The following is a 22,236-nucleotide window of genomic DNA, read 5'->3' as shown; positions in this document are numbered from 1 at the left end:
ATCGGGATCCGTCGGGGTTCGGCTTTAATTGCAATATTAATGATGTTGCCTCTAATCTGCCGCGGCAGCTGTTGTTTTGTGATTCTGTTGGCAGTGTAGCAAAATTTGTGGGACACACATTGTTCGGCTTTCCCGGGGACACCAACCAACGTTCGCCGCCGATCTAGTGGCGATTTTTACGAGTGGGATTTTACTGGGAGAGTTTCGCTACAAGGCGAATAATTTGTCTTTCTGATTCTGTTACGATCGAATGGGTTTGCGAACTGTTCGGCGGGGTTATTTTTAACTGTAGATCATCGCGCTAATCTTGATCGCTCGTTGAAATTCGAATGATGTTGCGAGAGTCGAAATTACGCGAAAGTTTAAGTGATTTTTCCTGGGATCGTTAAGTTCATTTAAACGATCGATTTCACCTCCAAACCCGCCGTCTAGACACACAACAGATTAATCCATAATGCACCATTCCGTCAGGCAGGCCTTAAAAACCCGCCAGCCCAAACAACGGTTCGATAAGTGCATTTGCAACACAAAACTTTGCCAAAGAGCCATTACCGAAAAAATTTACTGCCCGCGTCCGTGAAGAAACCAACGAACGAACGAAAAAAAAAACGAGTACACATCAACCCATCACCCGTTCAACCGACTAAAACTACACCATAAACTATGGCGGGGCTTGTTCCGAAAAAAAATATCTTTTATCAAATTAAATGATCTTCCTTTTTTCGACCCCCCTCCCTCGCGCCAAAGTTTGGCAGTTTTCCACCCATCGGGTTAAAATTAACAATATTCAAATGGCGCGGCAGAGTGCGCGACTCCCCCTTCTCGACTGACTGAAAAACAAAAGCAAAAAAAAAAAAAACACGACACGAGGTTTAGGCCAACAAATCAAACAATGTGCCGATTTTTCTTTTGCCACCCCCACCCCCGCAGACAGAGGCCGCCGCCGCATCAATTAATTCGTTGCATTTCGTGGAAAGTGCAACCAAAAAACAAGGAAAAAGGGGAAAACCGGCACCGAATTTGCACTCAAATACGTGATGGGATAGGGTGACTCTCTTAAAATGATGTTTTAAGGGAATTACGCCTAATTAGCTCTTCTATTACGGACTTCAACTTTGAGATACTAAACTTTACAGGCAGTGTAAGTTTCGATTGAAGGTAAGTACTCAAATTTGTTACAAGTGTTGTGTGCAGTGTTTTGGAGGTAAGTACCATACTCCAGGAAAGCAGGGAATCAAAACAGTGAAAAAAGTGAATGTGAATATTCAGTGAAGTCTGTCAATGTGAATCTTATGTCAAACTTGTTGGTCACTCAATTGCACGTTTTTCGCGCTCTAAAAAGCAAATTTCAAGTAGATCGTAATTTTAAAATACTTAATTTGCCAAAAATGTCATGGAACATGAAAAATAAAAATAAAACTTAAATTTAATCTAATTTTTTCATTGATCTATCATCAAATTTTAATCATTCTCAATAGTTTTGATTTTTGTCTAATTTGCACTGTCTTTTGTCAACATAAAAATCTCAAAATGGGACTAAATTTGAAAAAAAAAATGCAAATTTTGATTTCAATGAAAAATGCGCATAATCATAAGTTTTTGAATTATCTGTTTTTAATTTAAAACGAAAACCAACATCAACTGCGAAAAATCCTCATTAAAGCAAACTATAAATGATATTGAATGCAGGAAAATTAAAAACATACTTTTTCATATGGTTCAATTTACATTTGCATTGAAAATTTTGTTTTTTTTTAAATGTCTTATTTGCCTTCTGGTTTTTGGGCAAATTTTGAATGGAAGCGAAATTGTCCGCTTTTTGTAATCATTTGATTATTCCGAAAATGAAATATTTATTTTTATTTGAGTGAATGAAGGAAACTATGTTTTGGTAAGCATTGCAATTATTTCTTATTAAATGTTGTTACAATTTTAATTCTAGTAATGGATGATTGGCCAATCGTCAAATATGTCAAGCGGCATGTCAAAGCGCTTGGAAATGGTTTTATAAATTCAATAAAAATGTCAGAAACTCAGTAGCTGGACATCTGGCCACTTTGGCCAGTTCCGGTGAATCCGGAATTCTGGTCCCAGCCGAGGTTTTTTTTCCAAATGTTCAAATATGTCAAGCGGCATGTCAAGACGCTTGGGAATGGTTTTAAATTAAAAAAAGAAATGTCAGAAACTCAGTAGCTGGCCAAAAAAAATATAACCATGTTTTTTTACTGTGTAGGTATTAGACTATGACAAACAAACTCGCACCTTTTTATGTTTGACAGTTTGCAGGCTGACGTTTCTGCAAACAAATGCAGGCAAACTGTCAAAAAGTGCCGGTTTGTTTGTTTGTTTGTCATAGTCCAATACCTGCTTAAGGAAAAACTAATGCTGCATTTTAGAAAAGTCGATTTGCGAAATAGTAGAAAACTACTCAACTGTCAAACAGTCACAACATTAGAGCTAAAACGGGATTGATACAATTCCTCTTCTTTTCAGGATACAAAACTCGGTAAATCAGAAATATGAACATAGCACTTCTCAATTACGGACTTCAACTTTAAGGTACCTAATCCAAAAAGGACTAATTTTGGAGAAGGTAAGTGCAATTTTTGTAAGCGCAAAAATTATGTAGAATTGTTGAATAGCAATTATGTAGAATTGTTGAATAAAGTGCAAGTGGAATCATCAAGCTCCAGTAAATTGTGATTTCAAGCAGTGAAAACTAAATCTCTAGCAAAAACTGCCAATATCGTTAGCTACCAATTTATAGTTAAATCAAAGTTCATTCAATGGCTCTTCTATTACGGACTTCAGAACTTAGTGAATTAAAAAAAGTGAAAATTTGACTGCTCAATTATGGACTTCAATTTTGAGGTACCAAACCTGGAAGCCAGTGGAAAGGTCAAATCAAGGTAAGTACTCAAATATAATGTAAGTGTTGATTGCATTTCAGTTCAAACGGTAAGTACAAATCTCCTGAAAATCAGTGATTACAAATAGTGAAAAGTGATTATGAATTCTGTCAATGTCACCCCTACCGTCAAAACTACCACTAGTCACCCTACCCTGCACATCGTGTTCTTATCCTAATGGCATTGAAGCATGCCGCCCCATAAAAAAAACGCAAGAAGTCACTCACAGACAATCAGAGCCCCGAGTTTTCGCTTGTCTCTTTCCTTTCCGGAGATTTCGTCCATCCCAAAACGACGCTTTCGAGCAGGGGGGTGTTTCTGCTACAAATTTGAGCTAATCGCTTTATGCGAGAGAGAGAGACACTCCGAGTCCATCAGCGCAGTACAAGGTGAAGGCGCGCTCGCCACGCCGCGTACGAATTAATGTGAATTTTGAACTCGCCCGTTGATGCGTCCCGACTCGGATTTCAGACGAAACTTTGTCGGTACTTTACAAAAATTGCGAATGCAATCGGTGCACGCGCTCCGGTCAAAGCAACCCGCGCGCCGACGACTCTATTGATTAATTGCTACGATTTGGCGATTAATGTGAGAAATTGGCGATATTCGGCGCAGTTGGCTTTGATGTGCTGGAGACGCGTGGTGGTTCGCCAAAGCGGACTCTCCAAGGCTGACTTGATGTGTTGAGGAAAAGGAAGGAGGTGGACGGTCGGGGTAGGAAAAAAAGGGAGCGCAAAACATAAAAATGAGCCGTTGCATGAGCTTTATTGCAGTTTTATTTTAATGCTTTCTGGGGTTATTTTTCGGGACTCGCGTTTTCTTCGCTATAGATCTGTATGAGATATGGGCCGTTTTAATTAAGAATTTGCAAATATATTTTTATATTAAACCGTGCCGATCCCGGGGGTAACCTCCCCGCACTGGAAACAAAATAAAGAGTACGGAGAAGTTGTGCAACGTGGAGGTGGGTGAGGTATCATCATGCAAATCTTTGTGTTCGGAATACTTTTTTTTTGCGAAACGGGGTAAGGAACTGCAGCGAGCGGAAACAAACGGAAACTGTTAATTACTTTCCACACAACATTAAAATAATGCTGCCACAGTTCGATGGGAGGGGAGGGACACTGACGCGGCAAACGGGTTTCAACTTTGGCAATAACATTAATTCAATGCAGACTGTTGATTTCGGTGGAAATTGATGGCTCGTCGGAGTGTAATTTGAATTGAAGAGTATTTGCAATTTTGCAATCCGGATAAAACGAAAAACTATTTCGAATATTAACCCACTTTCACCACACTCGTGCAATAAATTACTCTTCCCTTGAAGGCAAATCCAAACCGCGCAAAAAAATCCCAAAAATTGCGATATTAAAAATCTGTCTTTCCCACGCCCTGCCCACCACAGGCGCGCACACACACATTTCCGACCGGATATCAAGGAAAAACTATTTGCTCCGGTTCTAATTTTTCCAACGCCGCGAAAAACCACGCGCGCACATTTTCCACACCCAATCAGAGCTCGTTGCCGGGGTCAGAAACCCGCGCGCTGCTTTAGCCAATGATTTATAAGCCAAATTTATGATTTATTCCGACTCCTCGTGATGCTCGTTTTTTTTTCTCTCTCTTTCTGGGATTTGAATCCAACCTCCCCCCGTCTCTCCGAAAAGAGCGCATAAATTACGCGAGTGCATAGCTGCTGTTCTGGAAGGTGTAGGGTAGGATGGTTTAACTTTGGTCTAGGCATAGAATTTTAAATTTTGAAATTTGTGTGGGGGGTATGCTGACCTTTCATGTCAACTTTCTCTTGGAATTTTGTTAAATTTTCCGAGTAAAATAAACAAGTTATGGCCATATCTTCACATTATCCTTATAGTGGTAAGTGTGGGGGTATGCAATGGTTTCATGATTGACCTGTACGTATTTTGTATTTTGAAACACTCTCATAATATTTTGTTGAGTTATTTGAAAAAACGCAGTGAAATCTTGTTGATATCCTCCATACCTTTAGGATTGACATCTGTATGGTAAGTGTGGGGGTATGAAGGGATTCACCCGTAAAATACAAGCTTATCTTCACCTCAGTATTGTTGAACAATCTCCTCTAATTTTGTTGAGTTATTCAGTCCAAAACTCACTGAATATGACCATATTTCCTAGCTTAACCATATGATGGTAAGTGTGGGGGTATGCAGTGATTTCCTGTTTGACCATTCAAAATCTTTCACTTTCATACAATCCAACAAAATTTAGCTGTTTTATTCAAAACCGCAGTGAAATCTTGCTCAGATCCTTCATATCTTCAGGATGGACATTTGTATGCTAAGTGTGGGGGTATGAAGCGATTCACCCCCAAAATACAAGCTTAGCTTCACCTTAGTATTGTTGAACAATCTCCTGTAATTTTGTTGAGTTATTCAACCCAAAGCACACTGAATATGACCATATCTTCTAGCTTAACTATATGATGGTAAGTGTGGGGGTATGCAGTGATTTCATGTCTGACCAGTCCTTATCCTGCATATTCATACAATCCATCAACATTTAATTGTTTTATTCGAAAAACGCAGTGTAATCTTGTTGATTTCCTCCATACCTTCAAGATGACCACCTAAATGGTAAGTTTGGGGGTATGAAGAGATCCTCACCTAAATTTCGCTCATTTTACAAAACCCAAAAAAGGGCCAACCCCCCTCCAAACGAGCATCTCGTGTGTGTGGTGGGAAAAAAAGGAGTGCAATCTCACCGAGCGCGTCCGAGCCCCAACACGTGGAACGGAAGAAAAATTCGTTGCGGTTTTCCCGGGCAGGGTGCGATTTTTTTTTGCTCGCGTGTGTCGGAATGGCCACAGCCTGGAGCGAGTGCATCAGCTGGAAGGTAATTTGGACGTGTCGAGGGAGAAGATTTTTTCTTCGGACTTGGGCTTGGCTTGCACCGTCATCATTAATGAATGAAAGTGGGGAGATTTTTTTTTCGAGCGCTCTCTCCAGTGGGGTTTTCGGGGGATGGAAGCACATGTTTTGCATCCTTGGTGATCTTTTTTGTTTTTTTTTTTTGGTGCGGTGGATTTATTCATTCGAGAGCGCTCGCGAATGCATCCAGCGGGAGATGAGCGTCACAAGAAAACTGCTCAACGAAGCGGGTTTCCAAATGCGATATTTATATCCTTTATCCAAGCCATTAAATAAAATGTCCATAAAGATTTTTCGCTGGCTGCTGCTGGTGCTGCAGATTTTATCCTCCACCATTCTTCCCAACCCACCAGAGTGAAAGATTCAAATCGAAATTAGCTCCGCTTTCTCGGCTTTTGACGGCTCGGGGCTCTAATTTTTTAATTTCTTCTGCTGCAAGCGCGGCCAGTATATTGTGTTTTTTCGCGGAGATAAATCGGAAAATAAGAATCGTAAAAATTGTCCCGTCGTTGGGGTCCCGGGAAAATGTGCCACCAAGCGTGACAGACGACGGAGTTGCCGTGCTCTAATGAGTCGTTTCTTGGGCCGCCGTACCGTTTGTCACCCATGTGCGATAACTTTGGCACCGCATGTGTGCTGCGGGGTGCATTTTTGTGTATTGTTGCGGAGATTGCGGAGGATACTTTTGCACTGATTTGTGACGCGAAGTTGGCACAGTTGGTAAATCATGTGCTTGAGAAATACTTAAAAAAAATAATATTATGAGCATCTCTTTTCGATGACCATGGTTCTGGTAAGTCTTGGGGTATGAAACAATTGCTCTTAATTTTTAACAAATTTTACCTTTCTTCAGTTGAGGAAAATTTGATCAGAGCTAACAGAATATGGCCATCTCTTCTCGATTACTATCTTGCTGGTAAGTCTGGGGGTATACAAAAAACGCTTCTAATTATCACACAAATTTTATCTTTTTTAAGATGACTACAACTGCTCAAACCTGACTAAATATTGTCATCTCTTCTAGATGATCATCTTGGTGCTAAGTCTGGGGGTATACACCGATTGCTCTAAATTTCCATCAAATTTTACCTTTTGTCAGATGACAAATAAATGATCAGAGCTTGCAGGTTATAGTCATCTCTTCTGGATGACCATCTTATTGGTAAGTCTGGGGGTATGCACCGATCGTTCTGAATTTTGGTCAAATTTTTCGTTTCTTCGGATGACGAACAACCACTCAAAATTTATGGAATAGAGTTATCTCTTCTAGATTATTAGCTTCTTGGTAAGTGTGGAGGTATGCAAAAAATGCTTCTAATTTTCACACAAATTTTATCTCTTGTTGGATGACAAAAATTGCTCAGAGTTCCAGAATATGGTCATCTCTTCTGGATGACTATTTTGATGGTAAGTCTGGAGGTATGCAAAAAACGCTTCCAATTTTCATACAAATTTTGTCTTTCGAAAGATGCTTTTAGATTACAAAAACTGCTCAGAGCTTACTGAATATTGTCATCTCTCCTAGATGACCATCTTGCTGGTAAGTCTGGGGGTATGCACCGATCGTTCTGAATTTTGGTCAAATTTTTCGTTTCTTCGGATGACGAACAACCACTCAAAATTTATGGAATAGAGTTATCTCTTCTAGATTACTATCTTCTTGGTAAGTGTGGAGGTATGCAAAAAATGCTTCTAATTTTCACACAAATTTTATCTCTTGTTGGATGACAAAAATTGCTCAGAGTTTCCAGAAAATGGTCATCTCTTCTGGATGACCTACTTGCTGGCAAGGCTGAGGGTATGCACAAATCGCTCTGAATTTTGGTTAAATTTTACCTTTAGAGAATGACGAACAACCACTCAGAATCATCTGAATATGGTCATCTCTTCTGCATGACTATTTTGATGGTAAGTCTGGAGGTACGCAAAAAACGCTTCTAATTTTCATACAAATTTTGTCTTTCGAAAGATGCCTTTAGATTACAAAAACTGCTCAGAGCTTACTGAATATAGTCATCTCTCCTAGATGACCATCTTGCTGGTAAGTCTAGGGGTATGCACCGATCGTTCTGAATTTTGGTAATTCGGATCGGATGACGAACAACCACTCAGAATTTACTAAATATGGTTATCTCTTCTAGATTACTGTCTTCTTGGTAAGTGCGGAGGTATGCAAAAAATGCTTTTGGGTATAGAAAACTGCTCAGAGTTTACTGAATATAGTCATCTCTTCTGGATGACCATCTTGCTGGTAAGTCTGGAGGTATGCAGCAAATTGAAAAAAATGTATTTTTCTGTAATGTAATTTTTATTTCAATGAAAAAATGTTGGTAAAATTTAGTGAAAATCAAGATTTGATCAACTTTTCTTGCTAAATATGATGCTGGTAAGACAGGGGGTATGATTTAACAAAATTCTAAATTTAAGCTGATATGTTTCGATCAGCGTCGTTCTAAACGACGTCACCAATGACTAATTCAAACTCATCATGGGTTTTGCTCAAAATCCATATGACGACTTCCACAAAAAGCCTGTCGCCACTGTCGATGACTAATTAGTCCCGGCAACCCCTTTTCCCTGGGAGCTGAACCGGCGCCACCAATCGCGCAAAATCAACCCAAAGCCCAATTCCAAATGTGTCATTTAATCCTGGCAACGCAATAAAACACGGCACGGCCACATGGGCCAAGGTGAAATGGCTGGAAATAAATCAAATTGCATGCAATTGGAAAGAAAATTATATTTCCGTCCCCCTCTCGCCCCTCCTAGGTTGGTTCAGTTTTAAAACACCACAAACTACTCGATAGCCGATTTAAAAGGCCTCTTTTGCATATACCCACGTGGGTTCGTACGCCAGGGCGCGCTCACATTCGCCGTTCGATAATTTATTCCTTATTATTATTAGGACCAAACGGCTTGTAGAACGCGGCAGCAAACGAGTGGTATTATTTGTTAATCACCTTCTACGACGACGACCCGCCAGCTGAGGCCACCCCTCCAACGGGATAGAACCACACACCAACTTGAGCCATGAAATTAAAGAAAACACAAAACGCCAACCACACCACCTCAACCACCCCCTGCTGATGCCACCGCTTCCCAAGAAAGAAACATTTGCATATAAATTTTCAACTTTTCTGATAAGAACTTTTTATTTTTATTACCTTTCATTTCTCCCGCTGAGGAGCTCCGGGAGCTCGTGTGCGCCGCGATTGAACCTCGAAAGTTCGAGCCTCGTTCATTTTTCTTCCACCCCGGTGGGCGCGATGACTTTTCCCTGGGTTCGATTTTTCCTCGAGAACCGACCGAGGCACGAAACATCAAAGCAGCCAAGAACACACGCTCCGACTGTATTTTATCAATAAAACAATTTTCACCCATATCATATGGTTGTTTACGAGCGTGGCAGCGCAGTAGGCCGCGAGCGCGAGTTTTAATTCGATCACAAGGCGAATAAATTAAATCAAGCGGCAAAGTTTGTGCCGTGCCATCCAAGTCGGCGACAAGTTGTCGTTGGAAAGAAAACGGGACCAGATTTTCATCAAGTCATCCATTAGCGAACGGTTTAAGTTGTTTGGAAAAATTCCACCCGCGCCCACCTTCCAAACCGCACCGCGGATGAGTGCAAACAAATCGAGAAACAATTCCTTCCAGAAAACCACCACGTCAAGAAATGGTTTTCTCGGCTCGGTGTGTGGGTAGTTGTTTGATTTTCTTTCTCGGTAAGCGATACGGTGAAGGCGAAAAACCCGGTTGGAAAAGTGCCACCACGGTACGGTGGGACTGTGGTGGTTTGACACTTTTGATTGAAAAAAAAATCGTTTTAATCCTGCTGAATAAGGTCATCTCTTCTAGATGGACACCTTGCTGGTTTGTGTTGAGGTATGCAGCGAATTCATCTAAATTTGAGCTGAAACGCATGTGTTTAATCATGAAATTATCTTACGTAGAAATAGTACTTAAAATCTGTAGTTTAAGATCATCTCTTAAAGCTTAACATATTACTGGTAAGTGTGGGGGTATGCATCGATCATCACCAAAGTTTGGGCTTGAACCGAGTTTCTTGCAAGAAGAATCACCTAGTAAAGAAACAATACATTAGTTTTGCAGTAAAAGGTCAACTCGAATCCCTATTGCAAGTTTCTGCTCGAGGTAAAAGGTCATCTCTTCAAAATTATCACTTTGCTAGTAAGTGTGGGGGTATGAAGAAATTTCATCTGAATTTAAGCTTATACACTTGGGTATACATATGAAATCATTTTCGAGGCAAACGAGCTTGTATGCTACAAATTATAGGTCATCTCTTTGAGCCCAACACTCTACGCGCAAGTGTGGGGGTATGCAGTGAATCTCACCGAAATTTGGGTAGAAAGGTAAGGAAACAGTGCAATAGTTCTGCAGTCGAAGATCATCTGTTCCAGTTGAACACCTTACTGAAAGATTTTGGGTATGCATTTTGAGCATCTATTGATCTACACGGAGAAAAAAGAGTTCCCAAAATCGTGAACAAGCGTTCATGAAAAGCGGAACCACGAACAAAGTGTTCAAATCCCATGGTACGATTTTGAAAAACATACCATGAAATTTGAACACTTTGTTCGTGGTTCCGCTTTTCATGAACGCTTGTTCACGATTTTGGGAACTCTTTTTTCTGCGTGTACGAAGAACTTTACTTCTCTTGTTTTATAATTTTTTTCTGTTCTCATTTTGAATAAAAATTTCGATATTGGTACAAATAAAATTATATTTGCCTCATTTTGGCTGGACGAGATTGTTAAATCATGCTTTGATATGAAATTAAATGAAAATATAAAATGATAAAACAGAAGCTAATCAGCAAGAACGTTTTAGATTAATTAGTCGGAAAAGCAGTTCAATAAATGAAAATACGCATGCCTTACATTTTTTAAAAATATCTATAGGTGGAAACTTTTTTGAAAATTAGAAGATTTTTTAGTGTCACGTTAAAATTTAGTGAATTTTTTTTAGTTTATGAAAGAATTATTAATAATGAAGCATAAAAAGTAATTTCTGTGATTTTAACGTTAGATTTTCAAAGTTATTTAAAAAAAATCACATTCCGCAAAATTTGCGTGAAATTTGGAGTTCTAAAATTGAGGTCCCCGTTAAATTTGCAATTTTCGAGCGTGAAAAATCACTATGCCTAATTATTATCATTAATATTGTAAAAAAAAAATGCTAAGAGACATACTCTGGTACACTATAAAAATTACTGCATATTTATTTTCAAATAATATAGAAAAAAAATGTATGAAACACAGCCAAAATCACATAACACTTCCAATCTTAGAATTTTCTTAAATTTTGTCAGTTCGTCTTTCCAATGCCTTTTAAAGATCAAAAATTGATTGAAAATGGATTTTTGACGGCTTTTTAGATCAAAGCCCGTCTAGAGGCGGGGTTGGGTTGTAAAGGGTTAATTTGTACAGAAATAGCACTCAATTTCTACAAAATGAAGCCAGCTCTTCTAGATGAAGAACTAACTGGTAAGTGTGGGGGTATGCAACGATTTACATCAAAATTTGTGTTCTTACTCTGTATTTTACAAATAAAATTGTCTAGTAAGAGTGGGGATATGAAGCAATTCCATTTGAAATTTTGCTGATATACGTTAGTTCACATCTCGGATGAGTTTTCAAAAAGCCGTAAGAGCCATTGATAAACAAAGTCTTTTCTGCTTCGGTATTCGACCTATTTACAATAAACCAATTTCAAAAATTAGCAAAAGTGCATTGTCAACAAATTTAATAGTTAATTTAATAAATAGGAATTAAATCCTACAAAATAAACTCATCTCTTCTAGATTAACACTCTAATGGCAAGTGTGGAGGTATGAAGCGATCCACATTTAAATTTAAGTTAATAGACTTTTGATTATAAATGATATCATTTTCTGATGATACAGATACTGTTGTTATAATGCAAAAAAAAAATTATCTCTTCTAGATAAACTCCTTATTGGTAAGGGTGAAGGTATGCACTGCCCATAATTGAAAATTCGGCTATTATGCCAAATCAAGTATTCCGAGAAAAACGCGTTTTAGTGTTTGTCACAAAATCTCTGTCAAGGCAATTTCCCATAAGAGTGGCATATTAGCCGTTTGGTTTTTCGCATCGGCAGCCAAGTCTAAACACTATTTCAGTGAAATTCAAGTTCCAGAAGATGCGTTGGAACATCCTCTACCACATGGTTCTAATATCTCGTTTTTGCCAAAAGTGGATATTAGCCGTTTTTTCAATGGTGGGCAGTGCAGTAAAGCATATCTAAATTTAAGTTAAAACTCTTTTAGCATAGCATAGCATAGCATAGCATTACGGGTCTGCACCACGCTGTAGGGGGTGCCACAATGGTCAATTCAATATTCTTAGACAATTTGATTGCTGCTCGGTACAACCAAAAATATCTAAGAACGGAAATTTCCACACTGTGCTCCAAGGCTACGCCCATACAGTCCCGTGGGGATTTGGGAGGGGATGTTTTTGTTGTTCACTAGTGGCAAAAGTGCAAGGAACCCATGAATATTTTTGGGAGGTTTGGATCGGAATCTAAATTTAAGTTAAAACTCTTTTATTTTTTTTTTAGGTCTGTGAAGGACATATCTTCTAAACCAACTCTCAACTGGTAAGTGCGAAGGTATGCAGCGTTCTTCACCTCATTTTAAGCTTATGAAAAACTGTCCAACCACCAGTGTTCTACCATACCAACAGAACCCAAACCCCTCTTTTCCAAGCCGAGGTGGGCGCAGAACAACCGACAATCGCTATAAATATAGTGAAAGTATGTTTTGTTTTGACACTTTCGAAATTTAGACTATTCTTGCAGTAGTACGAACAGCCAGCCATCGTCGTCGTCGTCGTCGTCTTCCACGCGATTCGATACCATCTTAAACGCATTCCAGAGAGCGCAATAGGGTTGACCGGGGAGACACCCTATGGAGCACGCTATCTTCCCGAAATCTCCCATGTGGCGAATGCCACCCTGCTTTTCCCGAAATTCACCCGGTGAGGGAGAGACCGTGTGTGTGTGTGTGGGGGGTTAAGGAATTTATGATCTCGATCTCAACTGGAGTAAGGGTACGTATGTTTTTCCTTGTACGGAACGACGACGGCGACGCCGTCGTCTTGGGCTTAGTCCTGGTCTTAGTTGGCGTCGCCGCCACCAAAGAAGCGAGTGTATGCAAATGGGTTTTCAATGTTTTATTGTTCCATTTGCAAATAAACGCGTGTAGTTTACCGTACACTACCTTGTGCGGAGAAGGGAGGGAGACCCTTGTTTGGAGAATGGAATTCGGAGTCTTTATCACTTCATCTTGGTGCCACGCGAGCGAGTTTGCGGGTTGCGGGGAAGGTGCCCTCTATTACGGACGTCAACATTGAAGGTTGAGCGTGCGATTTGGGAAAGAATGCAAGTGGAAGCTGTCAATCTGTCAAACTGTCAATCAAAGTAGCTTAGTTACACAATTTTACCTGCTTGTAAAATTGTGTCTGACGCTCGTCAATCTGTCAAACTTCAGCCACACAATTGTACCTGTTTGTACCGTTGTGTCTGAAGATCGAAACTTCTGTCAATCCGTCAGTTACACAATGGTTCTAGAAACCGCTGTGTCTGGCCAAATTCACCACCCCGTAATTGTGTAACTTTCTGCGGGCGCAAAACTTTCGGCCCCCCCGAAACTTCTTCCTCTGTTGTAAATTAGTTGCAGAATCGAACCGAAAAAAGCATGCAGAAGCAACTCTTTCAACCGGGTCGGCAAAATTTACATGTTAATGCCGCGCAAGTTCCGTGTTCGGACTTTGGAAAAATTCACGCCAACTTGGATCGGCGCGAGGACGAGGGGTACTGCACCAAAAAAATAAATAACCAATACATCGCGTCGTCCCTCGGGCGCGGAGGCCGACCCAACTTGTGGCCAAACTTCCTTGTGTGTGCAAGGACTTCCCCGTTGCTCCAATGTGTGAACTCGGGGAGAAAATTAATGAAATAAATACACTGCAGCAGCAGGTTCAGCTGGTGTTCCCCCCACCCGGTCTTCTTCGACTAATTTTTCGGGAGTTCTACCCCCCGGTCCAGAAGTTCGGAAGTGTTCCCAGGAGATGGGGTCGAGACGGTCGTAGCAGCAGCAGGGAAGAAGTTATGGATTGCAGTAAACATACACGGGGAATGTGGCACCAGGCAGGCAGGCAGTAGCAGACGGCCAGTGTCTGGTGGCTTCTATTATTTATGGTGGCCACTGGGTAAGAACGGCTAGAGCTAGAGTAATGGTTCTCTTGGAGGTGTGATTCTTAGTTGGTTGTTTTTGGTGGGGGGTAGGACACGACACCACGAGGTTTTCTGTTTGGCGTCGAAACGATTGTCGATATCCGATCCGTTTAGTAGGCTGTGCCATAATTATAGCGATAAAATTCAATAGGCAATAACCTCGAAAGATCATTAATACCCAGTTCGACGGCAGTTAATACCCCGATGAAAATCAATACCGCAGCTATCAAACCGCAAGACTCGGGCATCAAATTTCCCGACTTTAAACCAATAAAATTCCCAAAACACTTGCCCAAAATTCCGCCAGAAACAGCGCATAACTTTTTATGGATCAATTTCGGATTTACGCCCCCCTCTGAAACGTCGTTATTGTTTTCGCCCTTTCACCAAACAAGCCCCAAAATCAATAGTAATCACCTCCCCGAAATCGTTCAAGATCCGTCCGGAAGGACGCCACCGGAAGGCGTGTTACTTTCTCACGTCAATAAATCCGACCTCGAGCAACAACAACACGAGCAAACAGCTTATAGAGTTATTATTTTTTTATGGCAAACCCGGCGCAGCCTACTTCGATCACCCGGTTGTAAACAAGATAATCACCTATCAGAGTGGGTCGAATTCGAATTTACCCCAACCCCAAACCGCAGTAGGCGCCGCCAGTATCGCTTCACGCCCTAACCTAACCTCTTTCTTTCCGAGACTTTTCTTCGTTTTTTTTTCTTCTTTCTTTTGGGGGGAGCAAATTTGGCAGGAAATTTGATACTGTTTATTTATTTTTCCTCCTTCGCTTCTTTTCCTTTTCCTGCGGGTGTGAAAATTCCACCGTCAACAAATCAAGTGGAAAGTTTTTCACTTTTCCTTCGGAAACCAATAACAATAAAATCCTTTTTTTTTCAGCAGCCTTCGGCTGCTTAGGCCGCTTAGGAAAAAAGGAAAATAAACAGAAATTTTCCGTAAACATCCTGACCTGAAACTTTGACCTTTTGAAAAGTGCAGCGATGGGGGTGAGTAGGACGCTCCATCTTCCTTTGAACAAGTCCCAACTTTTATTTACATCAAGGACCGAAAAAAGAATCTCTGCTCAATAGAGACAACTTTTTTTAGGGGTCGAACAATTTATCGCTTTCCTACCCCCCGGTTTCTCGACAAATCGCCATTGTACGCACGACTGGTCACCATTTAATAGCGGGGGGAAAGGTGATTGGAAAATTGAGCTGAAAAGTGATCCCGAACCTGCTCGGAATATTTATTCTGACGCCTCCATCGGAAGACGACCGTCGCAAGACGTTCGATGCAAATGAGTTTCCTACCCCCCGACCAAAACGTCAAAGCGGCCGAGGGACCGGTCAGATTTTCAATTTTCCCAATGGCTGCTTTGATCCTCGCACTCGCAAGAAGTTGCCCGGGCGATAAATCAAAGCGAATCGAGGAGGCGCCCTAAACAAACAGAACCTGGGCGAGGGTGGGGCTGGCCAAGAAAGTCGTTGAAAAGGGCAACGTCGTCCAGAAGGAGCGAGGTCACTAAGTGGATTTGGGAGTGTATCTAGCTAATTCCTCAAGTGTTCAAGAGCAACCTGCCCTGAACTATGACTTTCTTCAAACCAAAGGAAGGGCAGAATCTTCCGGGGAGGAGGTGCGAAAAAGCAGGCTTGGGGCCTGCTCAAGGAGTCGAATCAACAAGCGATGTTTTTTTCTGCTTCTTCCAAGAAGAATAAGAAACCCTCGTCATTGATGATTTGACGTTTTTCCCTCTTTTTTTTCTTTCTTTTTTAGGCTGGGAAAAAAGAGCAAAAGAACACCACAACAAACGATTCGATTTGTAGCGAAGGGCAGATTACTCAATATTTGGACGCGGCAAACAAAGCGATAAAAGAATCGGAAAGTAAGTTGTTTCGTACGCCTACTTGGATCCCCCCCCCCCCTCTCGGATGTTTTTTTGGGGGGAGAAACGTCAATTGGGCGGTGAAAAACAGGGCTGGGAAGAAAGGAAAATCAACGCAGGGGTGGATTTTTTTTCCTTGTGCGAGGGATGGCACGTGGTAAGAAAAGCGAAATTCAATGAATTGTGGATAAATGACGTAATAAAAAAGCGATTGTATTGTGTTTGGAAACATTCGCCCCACCAACAGGCACTTTCCGTACTTTGTCGTTTGTGTTTTTTTCCTTCCTTTTCTCAGAACAAGGGATTTTCTCAGCAAAATTTTTTTCTTCGAATTGAGGTGAAGAAAAAAACTCTTTTTTTTTTCTTCGGGCGCTCCAAGGATAACAAAGAAAAGAAAAGTTTTCCATTATTTTTCAGTAAATATAAATCAAAAGCTTTTTTTTTGTACTGCACACAGTGTCCGTGTTCTTCGGCATCGATCCAGAGGAAGAAGAATCGCCGAAGGAGCTGTAAAAGTGCACGCGAAATGGTGTCCTGCCCCCCTGACCGCCACGCCGAACATGGGATTTAATTAAAAAATGTGGTGAAATTAATCAAAAGGATTTTCCTTTTCGTTTTTTTAACTCGCTTGACCGGGTTCAAATGGGAAAACGAACAGTCGGTGTCGCGTTAAAAAGAAAAGGGAAAAGTTGGACGCTCTCTCGATAAGATCGGGGTTTTTTGTGGGTGGAAAAAATCTTGGGGGATCCTGCCAGATAGCCCGGAAAAAACACGACAGGTAGCGTATCGACCTGAAGGTTGTCTTTTGTTAGATTTCAACGATATTTTGACTAGAAGATTTGGAGGCAAATTTATTTCACAGAAAGAAACATAAATTAAAATTTACCGATCCACATCAGTTAAAAATTAAATAAGGTTGAAATGCATTTTTAATTTCTCCAATATTAATTGATTTGTTTTTTTTATTTTTGTCATTTTTGTCATTTTTGTATTTTTTTGTAATTTTTGTAATTTTTGTGATTTTTGTAATTTTTGTAATTTTTGTAATTTTTGTAATTTTTGTAATTTTTGTAATTTTTGTAATTTTTGTAATTTTTGTAATTTTTGTAATTTTTGTAATTTTTGTAATTTTTGTAATTTTGTAATTTTTGTAATTTTGTAATTTTGTAATTTTGTAATTTTTGTAATTTTTGTAATTTTGTAATTTTTGTAATTTTGTAATTTTTGTAATTTTGTATTTTTGTAATTTTGTAATTTTGTAATTTTGTAAATTTTGTAATTTTTGTAATTTTGTAATTTTGTAATTTTTGTAATTTTTGTAATTTTATAATTTTATAATTTTGTAATTTTGTAATTTTTGTAATTTTGTAATTTTGTAATTTTGTCTTTTTGTCTTTTTGTCTTTTTTGTCTTTTTTGTCTTTTTTGTCATTTTTGTCATTTTTGTCATTTTTGTCATTTTTGTCATTTTTGTCATTTTTGTCATTTTTGTCATTTTTGTCATTTTTGTCATTTTTGTAATTTTTGTAATTTTTGTATTTTTTGTATTTTTTGTAATTTTTGTCATTTTTGTTATTTTTGTCATTTTTGTCATTTTTGTCATTTTTGTCATTTTTGTCATTTTTGTCATTTTTGTCATTTTTGTCATTTTTGTCATTTTTGTCATTTTTGTCATTTTTGTCATTTTTGTCATTTTTGTCATTTTTGTCATTTTTGTCATTTTTGTCATTTTTGTCATTTCGCTCATTTTTGTCATTTTTGTCATTTTTGTCATTTTTGACAATTTTTTTTCGATTTTCAGCGAAGAATTTAAGTCAAAACAGATATTTTTTCAACGGTTTTGAAATTTCCTTTTATCAACTCTAGTGAAATCTTCTTTCGTGGAAAAATTGTTGATAGATAACGCCAAAAACAAACTGTCAAAATCGCAAGTTTCCTACCCCCCTGACTATGTTCAAAAGCACGTGTAGAGCATGTCGCCCACTTACCTCTCTATTTTTCGCCGACAGTTCCTCCGCCAGCGTTCTGGTCGTCCGGCTTTCGGTCTCCTTGGAGTCACCTTCCTTGGCCTCGACGTTACTACTGCTACTGCTGCTGTTATTCGACGTGCTGTTTGTGCTTTCGTTGGCGTTACTTGCGTTACAGTGCACGTTACTGCTGCCTTTGTCGTTACTGCTAGCCTGTTCGCTACCATCTAACCCACTTTCGTCCTTGTCGGGGCTGGGACTGACCCTGCTGCAGCTGTCACTACTGCTTTTGTTGTTGTTGTTGCTGCTACTGTTGTTGTTGTTGTTGATGGTCAGCGCCTTGACCTCGCGCAGCAGGTCCAGCCGGGCATCGCCGTCCAGGCTGGCTGGCTTATCCGGGCTGCTGTCCATCAGCAGCTTCCCGCTGGTGCTGCCCGCCTCGGACAGGGGCGTCGTCGAGGGGGACGGCGGCGTAACGCCGTTCTGCTCCAGGACGGCGCTCATCAGCGGGGACGTGGCGTTGGCGGTGGTGGTGGTGGTGCCGGCTGCGGCGTTCAACAACCCGTCCATGCTGGCGGCTGTGGTCGATAGTTTTTCCTTCTTTTCAGCTTGCTGAAAGGGAATGGAAGGGAAAAAAGCCATTTTATTACAATTACTCAACTTTTAATCGCGCGTATGAGTTTTTTTTGCTATTTGGTGAATAATTAACCCCCTCGGCCTTCAAATTTAGCGTGTAAATTGAATTTTTACGATTGTCTGTACGTCTGTACCGGCGTCGGGTAAACATAACCTACAAAACAAAGTAACCCGGGGGAAAAAACACGCAGCAATAATAAAGTTAAATCTGTGCCGTGGAAGGCTAATTAACCGATGATGATCTAATGCGTTTTTTTCGCAGCCTGCCACGATCCATTATCGCGCCGGCTAGGCTAGAGCAAATGGTCAATAAAAGCATTTTGATGGACACCTGCAAGATGGCCGCCGCCGCTAAATGTGACATTTAACGAGAAAGAGATTTTGTCTTGAAATACGGTCACTCAAATTAAAAGCCGCCCAAATTGCATGACTCAGAGCGCGATGCAAACCCCAAACCGAAGCCGACGTTAATTGCGATTGACACCGTTTCCCCCGGCTAACGACTCACAAATGTTAGTCATTTTTCAGGCACCGTCAAAGGAAAAGCCGTAACTTTTCCGATCACCGCGCGCGCCCCTCTTCTCTCCAGTGCTCATAACTTTGACAACTTGTCACTGGTCCGAAATTCCGATCGCAATCGGATGCAGTTGCTGCTCCCCCGCCGCCACTTACGCGCTCGCTGGGAAATCGAAACTAATGGCTATAAATATTAGCTCTAGTGTAGCACTAGCCGAGAAGACGAAGCCGAGCAAGTGCATCACTTACGCACGCTCTGCTGCAGTGCCGAGTAGCTTTTAAAACTAAATAAATAAACAGTTCCGAGCACCTCGGATCGAAGCAGCTTAATGATTCCTTCCTGCTGCTCCCCCGCCCGGTCGTCGACCGGGCGGCCTGCTATGATCTGCCAATTTTCGACGCGTCGCGTCGCGAGCAGTGTGCGAAATATATTCTAATTAGCTAGATAAATACCGCCGACTTCTTTTTGGTCACTTTGTCACCCCGGCGATTGCCCGCCGACTTCGGGAGTCGCGGGAATGCATCGCGGGTTAAAATTAGATCCGACTTGACGAATTCCCGAGCCACGACCGCGCGCTTGATTAATGCCGTAATTAATATTTTAATCCGCCGGCGTGTTGTCCGGAGGGGGCGCTACCTGCCAAATCAGCTGGCGCGGCGTTGTCGTGGCAACGCGCGTCCGTATACAGTGAGTCAAATATTTGTCCGTACCCCCCCGTACGGGAAATGTTTGTGATATAAAAGTACATAAAATTCGACTAAAGTGCCATGTTTTATACATCAATCGACGCGGCAAAATGTCCTCTTTAAGACATTGTCATTGGATTTGCAAAAAACTTTTTCTTGATAAATACAAAAATTGTTTACTGAAAAAGTTAAAAGAGGTCAAATAATTGTCCGTACCCCTAGTAAAAGTACAAAATCTGATCGATTTAAGTGAATTCATTTATGAAATGTTGTTTCAGTGTCAAATACTAGTACCTTTAGCCAGTTTGTGACAACTTTGAACTTCTGATAAGTTTGTTTAGTTAATTTATATTAAAATTGATTAAATTTAGTTTTTAAAGTAAAACTTATCAAAACATTAGTTTATAAACAACTATTTTTATAAAATTGCTATTTTGTGTTGTAAGAGTCTCTATTGAACAAGTTTCAACAATATTTGTTCAAAATATACATTGTTTTCATCTTTATTAACATTTTTCGACCAAAAATACTGTTTCGAACAATACCGTTAAACAATCCGGATTGTCCGGAACCGGTTCAACCCTCGGAGGGAATTTTGTGGTGATCAGATAGAGGACAAAACCCACCTCTTGCAATTTGAAGCATCCAATTTCGTCCACTACAGCCCGATTACGAGTCCCTAGTCTGAAATTTGAAATTTTCACTTTCCGTGCTGAGAATTTCTGTACCGTTCTGGGTCAGAATGTTTTGCTTGGGAATTTGAAAATTTCAAATTTCAGACTAGGGAATCGTAATCGGGCTGTAGTGGACGAAATTGATGCTTCAAATTGCAAGAGGTGGGTTTTTGTCCTCTATCTGATCACCACAAAATTTCTCCGAGGGTTGAACCGGTTCCGGGACAATCCGGATTGTTTAACGGTATTGTTCCGAAACAGTATTTTGGTCGAAAAATGTCAATAAAAAGATGAAATCAATGTATATTTTGAACAAATATTGTTGAAACTTGTTCAATAGAGACTCTTACAACACAAAATAGCAATTTTATAAAAATAGTTGTTTATAAACTAATGTTTTGACAAGTTTTACTTTAAAAACTAAATTTAATCCAATTTTTAATATAAATTAACTAAACAAACTTATCAGAAGTTCAAAGTTGTCACAAACTGGCTAAAGGTACTAGTATTTGACACTGAAACAACATTTCATAAATGAATTCACTTAAATCGATCAGATTTTGTACTTTTACTAGGGTACGGACAATTATTTGACCTCTTTTTTGACTTTTTCAGTAAACAATTTTTGTATTTTTCAAGAAAAGTTTTTGCAAATCCAATGACAGTGTCTTAAAGAGGACATTCTGCCGCGTCGATTGATGTATAAAACATGGCACTTTAGTCGAATTTTATGTACTTTTATATCACAAACATTTCCCGTACGGGGGGGTACGGACAAATATTTGACTCACTGTACGTCATTGTGATTGACGGGTGCAACAACAACAACAGAAATTGGAACGCCTACCTCGATGACGGACATTCGACAGCTGCTGAACGAAGGCGAGTTGGAGATGATTATTGTCTGTCAGGGGTTTGGGGACAGCTTACAATAGGTGCATGGGCTTAAGATAAGTGGTGTGTCGGATTGTTTTTAGCACAGGTTTGACAGCGCGGTGACAGATTGGCTCGGAGTGGGTGGGTTTGCCTGTATCGATGGGTGACAGTTGAGCTGGATTGGGTGGTGGAATGCTTAACGAACTAATCAAAGAAAATTTAAGTTTCAAGAGTGGAAACCAGGGATATGGAGTCGGAGTCAGAGTAGGTGTTTCTTGAGGACCTAGAACAGGAGTTGACACATTCTGAGAAGCCGGAGTAGGAGTCGGAATCACTGCACTAATTTATTCTACTTCTTCTGTTGCTAAAAAAAATGCGTGTAGTCACTTCGATGGTTGGACGTGTTCTACGCTTTTTTCGATAACATTTGACGTTAAACTGTCATTTGACACGGTAGGCGCATGGGTTTTATCGAAAACGTAGAAATCTTGCAAAACAATGTAATTGGCCAAATGTCAAAGTGTAAACAAAGAGTCTGTCTTGCTTGTTCGTAATGTAAACATCAACTGATGTGGGCAGAATAATCTCTTTGTTTACACTCCAACATTGGTCCATTTGAATTGTTTTGATTTAAATGAAGTAATATTTAACTAAACAAATGTAACTGTTCAATCTTGCATGATCTATTATCTACAATCAAAGCAATTTGTCGCAATTGTCAAACAAAAATAATGAGTTTGTTTATGTTCAGTCATTTTGTCCAGCTGGTGACATTATCGTCAGTGAACGATGGTGTCACACCACATTGACAACCAATCGACCAGTGAGGCTCGTTGGGCTATAATTACATTCAAACGCATGCGCCCCTTTCGGATGCACAATTTTGGGGGGCGGATGCAT

At 40.2% G+C, this 22,236-nt stretch overlaps 1 protein-coding gene across 4 annotated transcripts in view; it reads right to left on the bottom strand.

The window, feature by feature from the left end:
• The window catches only part of LOC6047825 (homeobox protein cut), a 209,880-nt gene that overhangs the window by 86,578 nt on the left and 101,066 nt on the right, over window positions 1-22,236 (bottom strand). For all 4 annotated transcript variants that reach the window (XM_038264912.1, XM_038264913.1, XM_038264914.1 and 1 more), the window contains exon 2: window positions 17,969-18,559. In XM_038264912.1, coding sequence (XP_038120840.1) covers window positions 17,969-18,559 — 591 coding nt within the window. The remainder of the gene's footprint in view (window positions 1-17,968; window positions 18,560-22,236) is intronic.

The sequence above is a fragment of the Culex quinquefasciatus genome, chromosome 3 (assembly GCF_015732765.1).
Source record: "Culex quinquefasciatus strain JHB chromosome 3, VPISU_Cqui_1.0_pri_paternal, whole genome shotgun sequence".
Lineage (NCBI taxonomy): Eukaryota > Metazoa > Arthropoda > Insecta > Diptera > Culicidae > Culex > Culex quinquefasciatus.
Note: the sequence above shows the minus strand (reverse complement) of the source record. Positions and strands in the feature narration are given on the sequence as shown.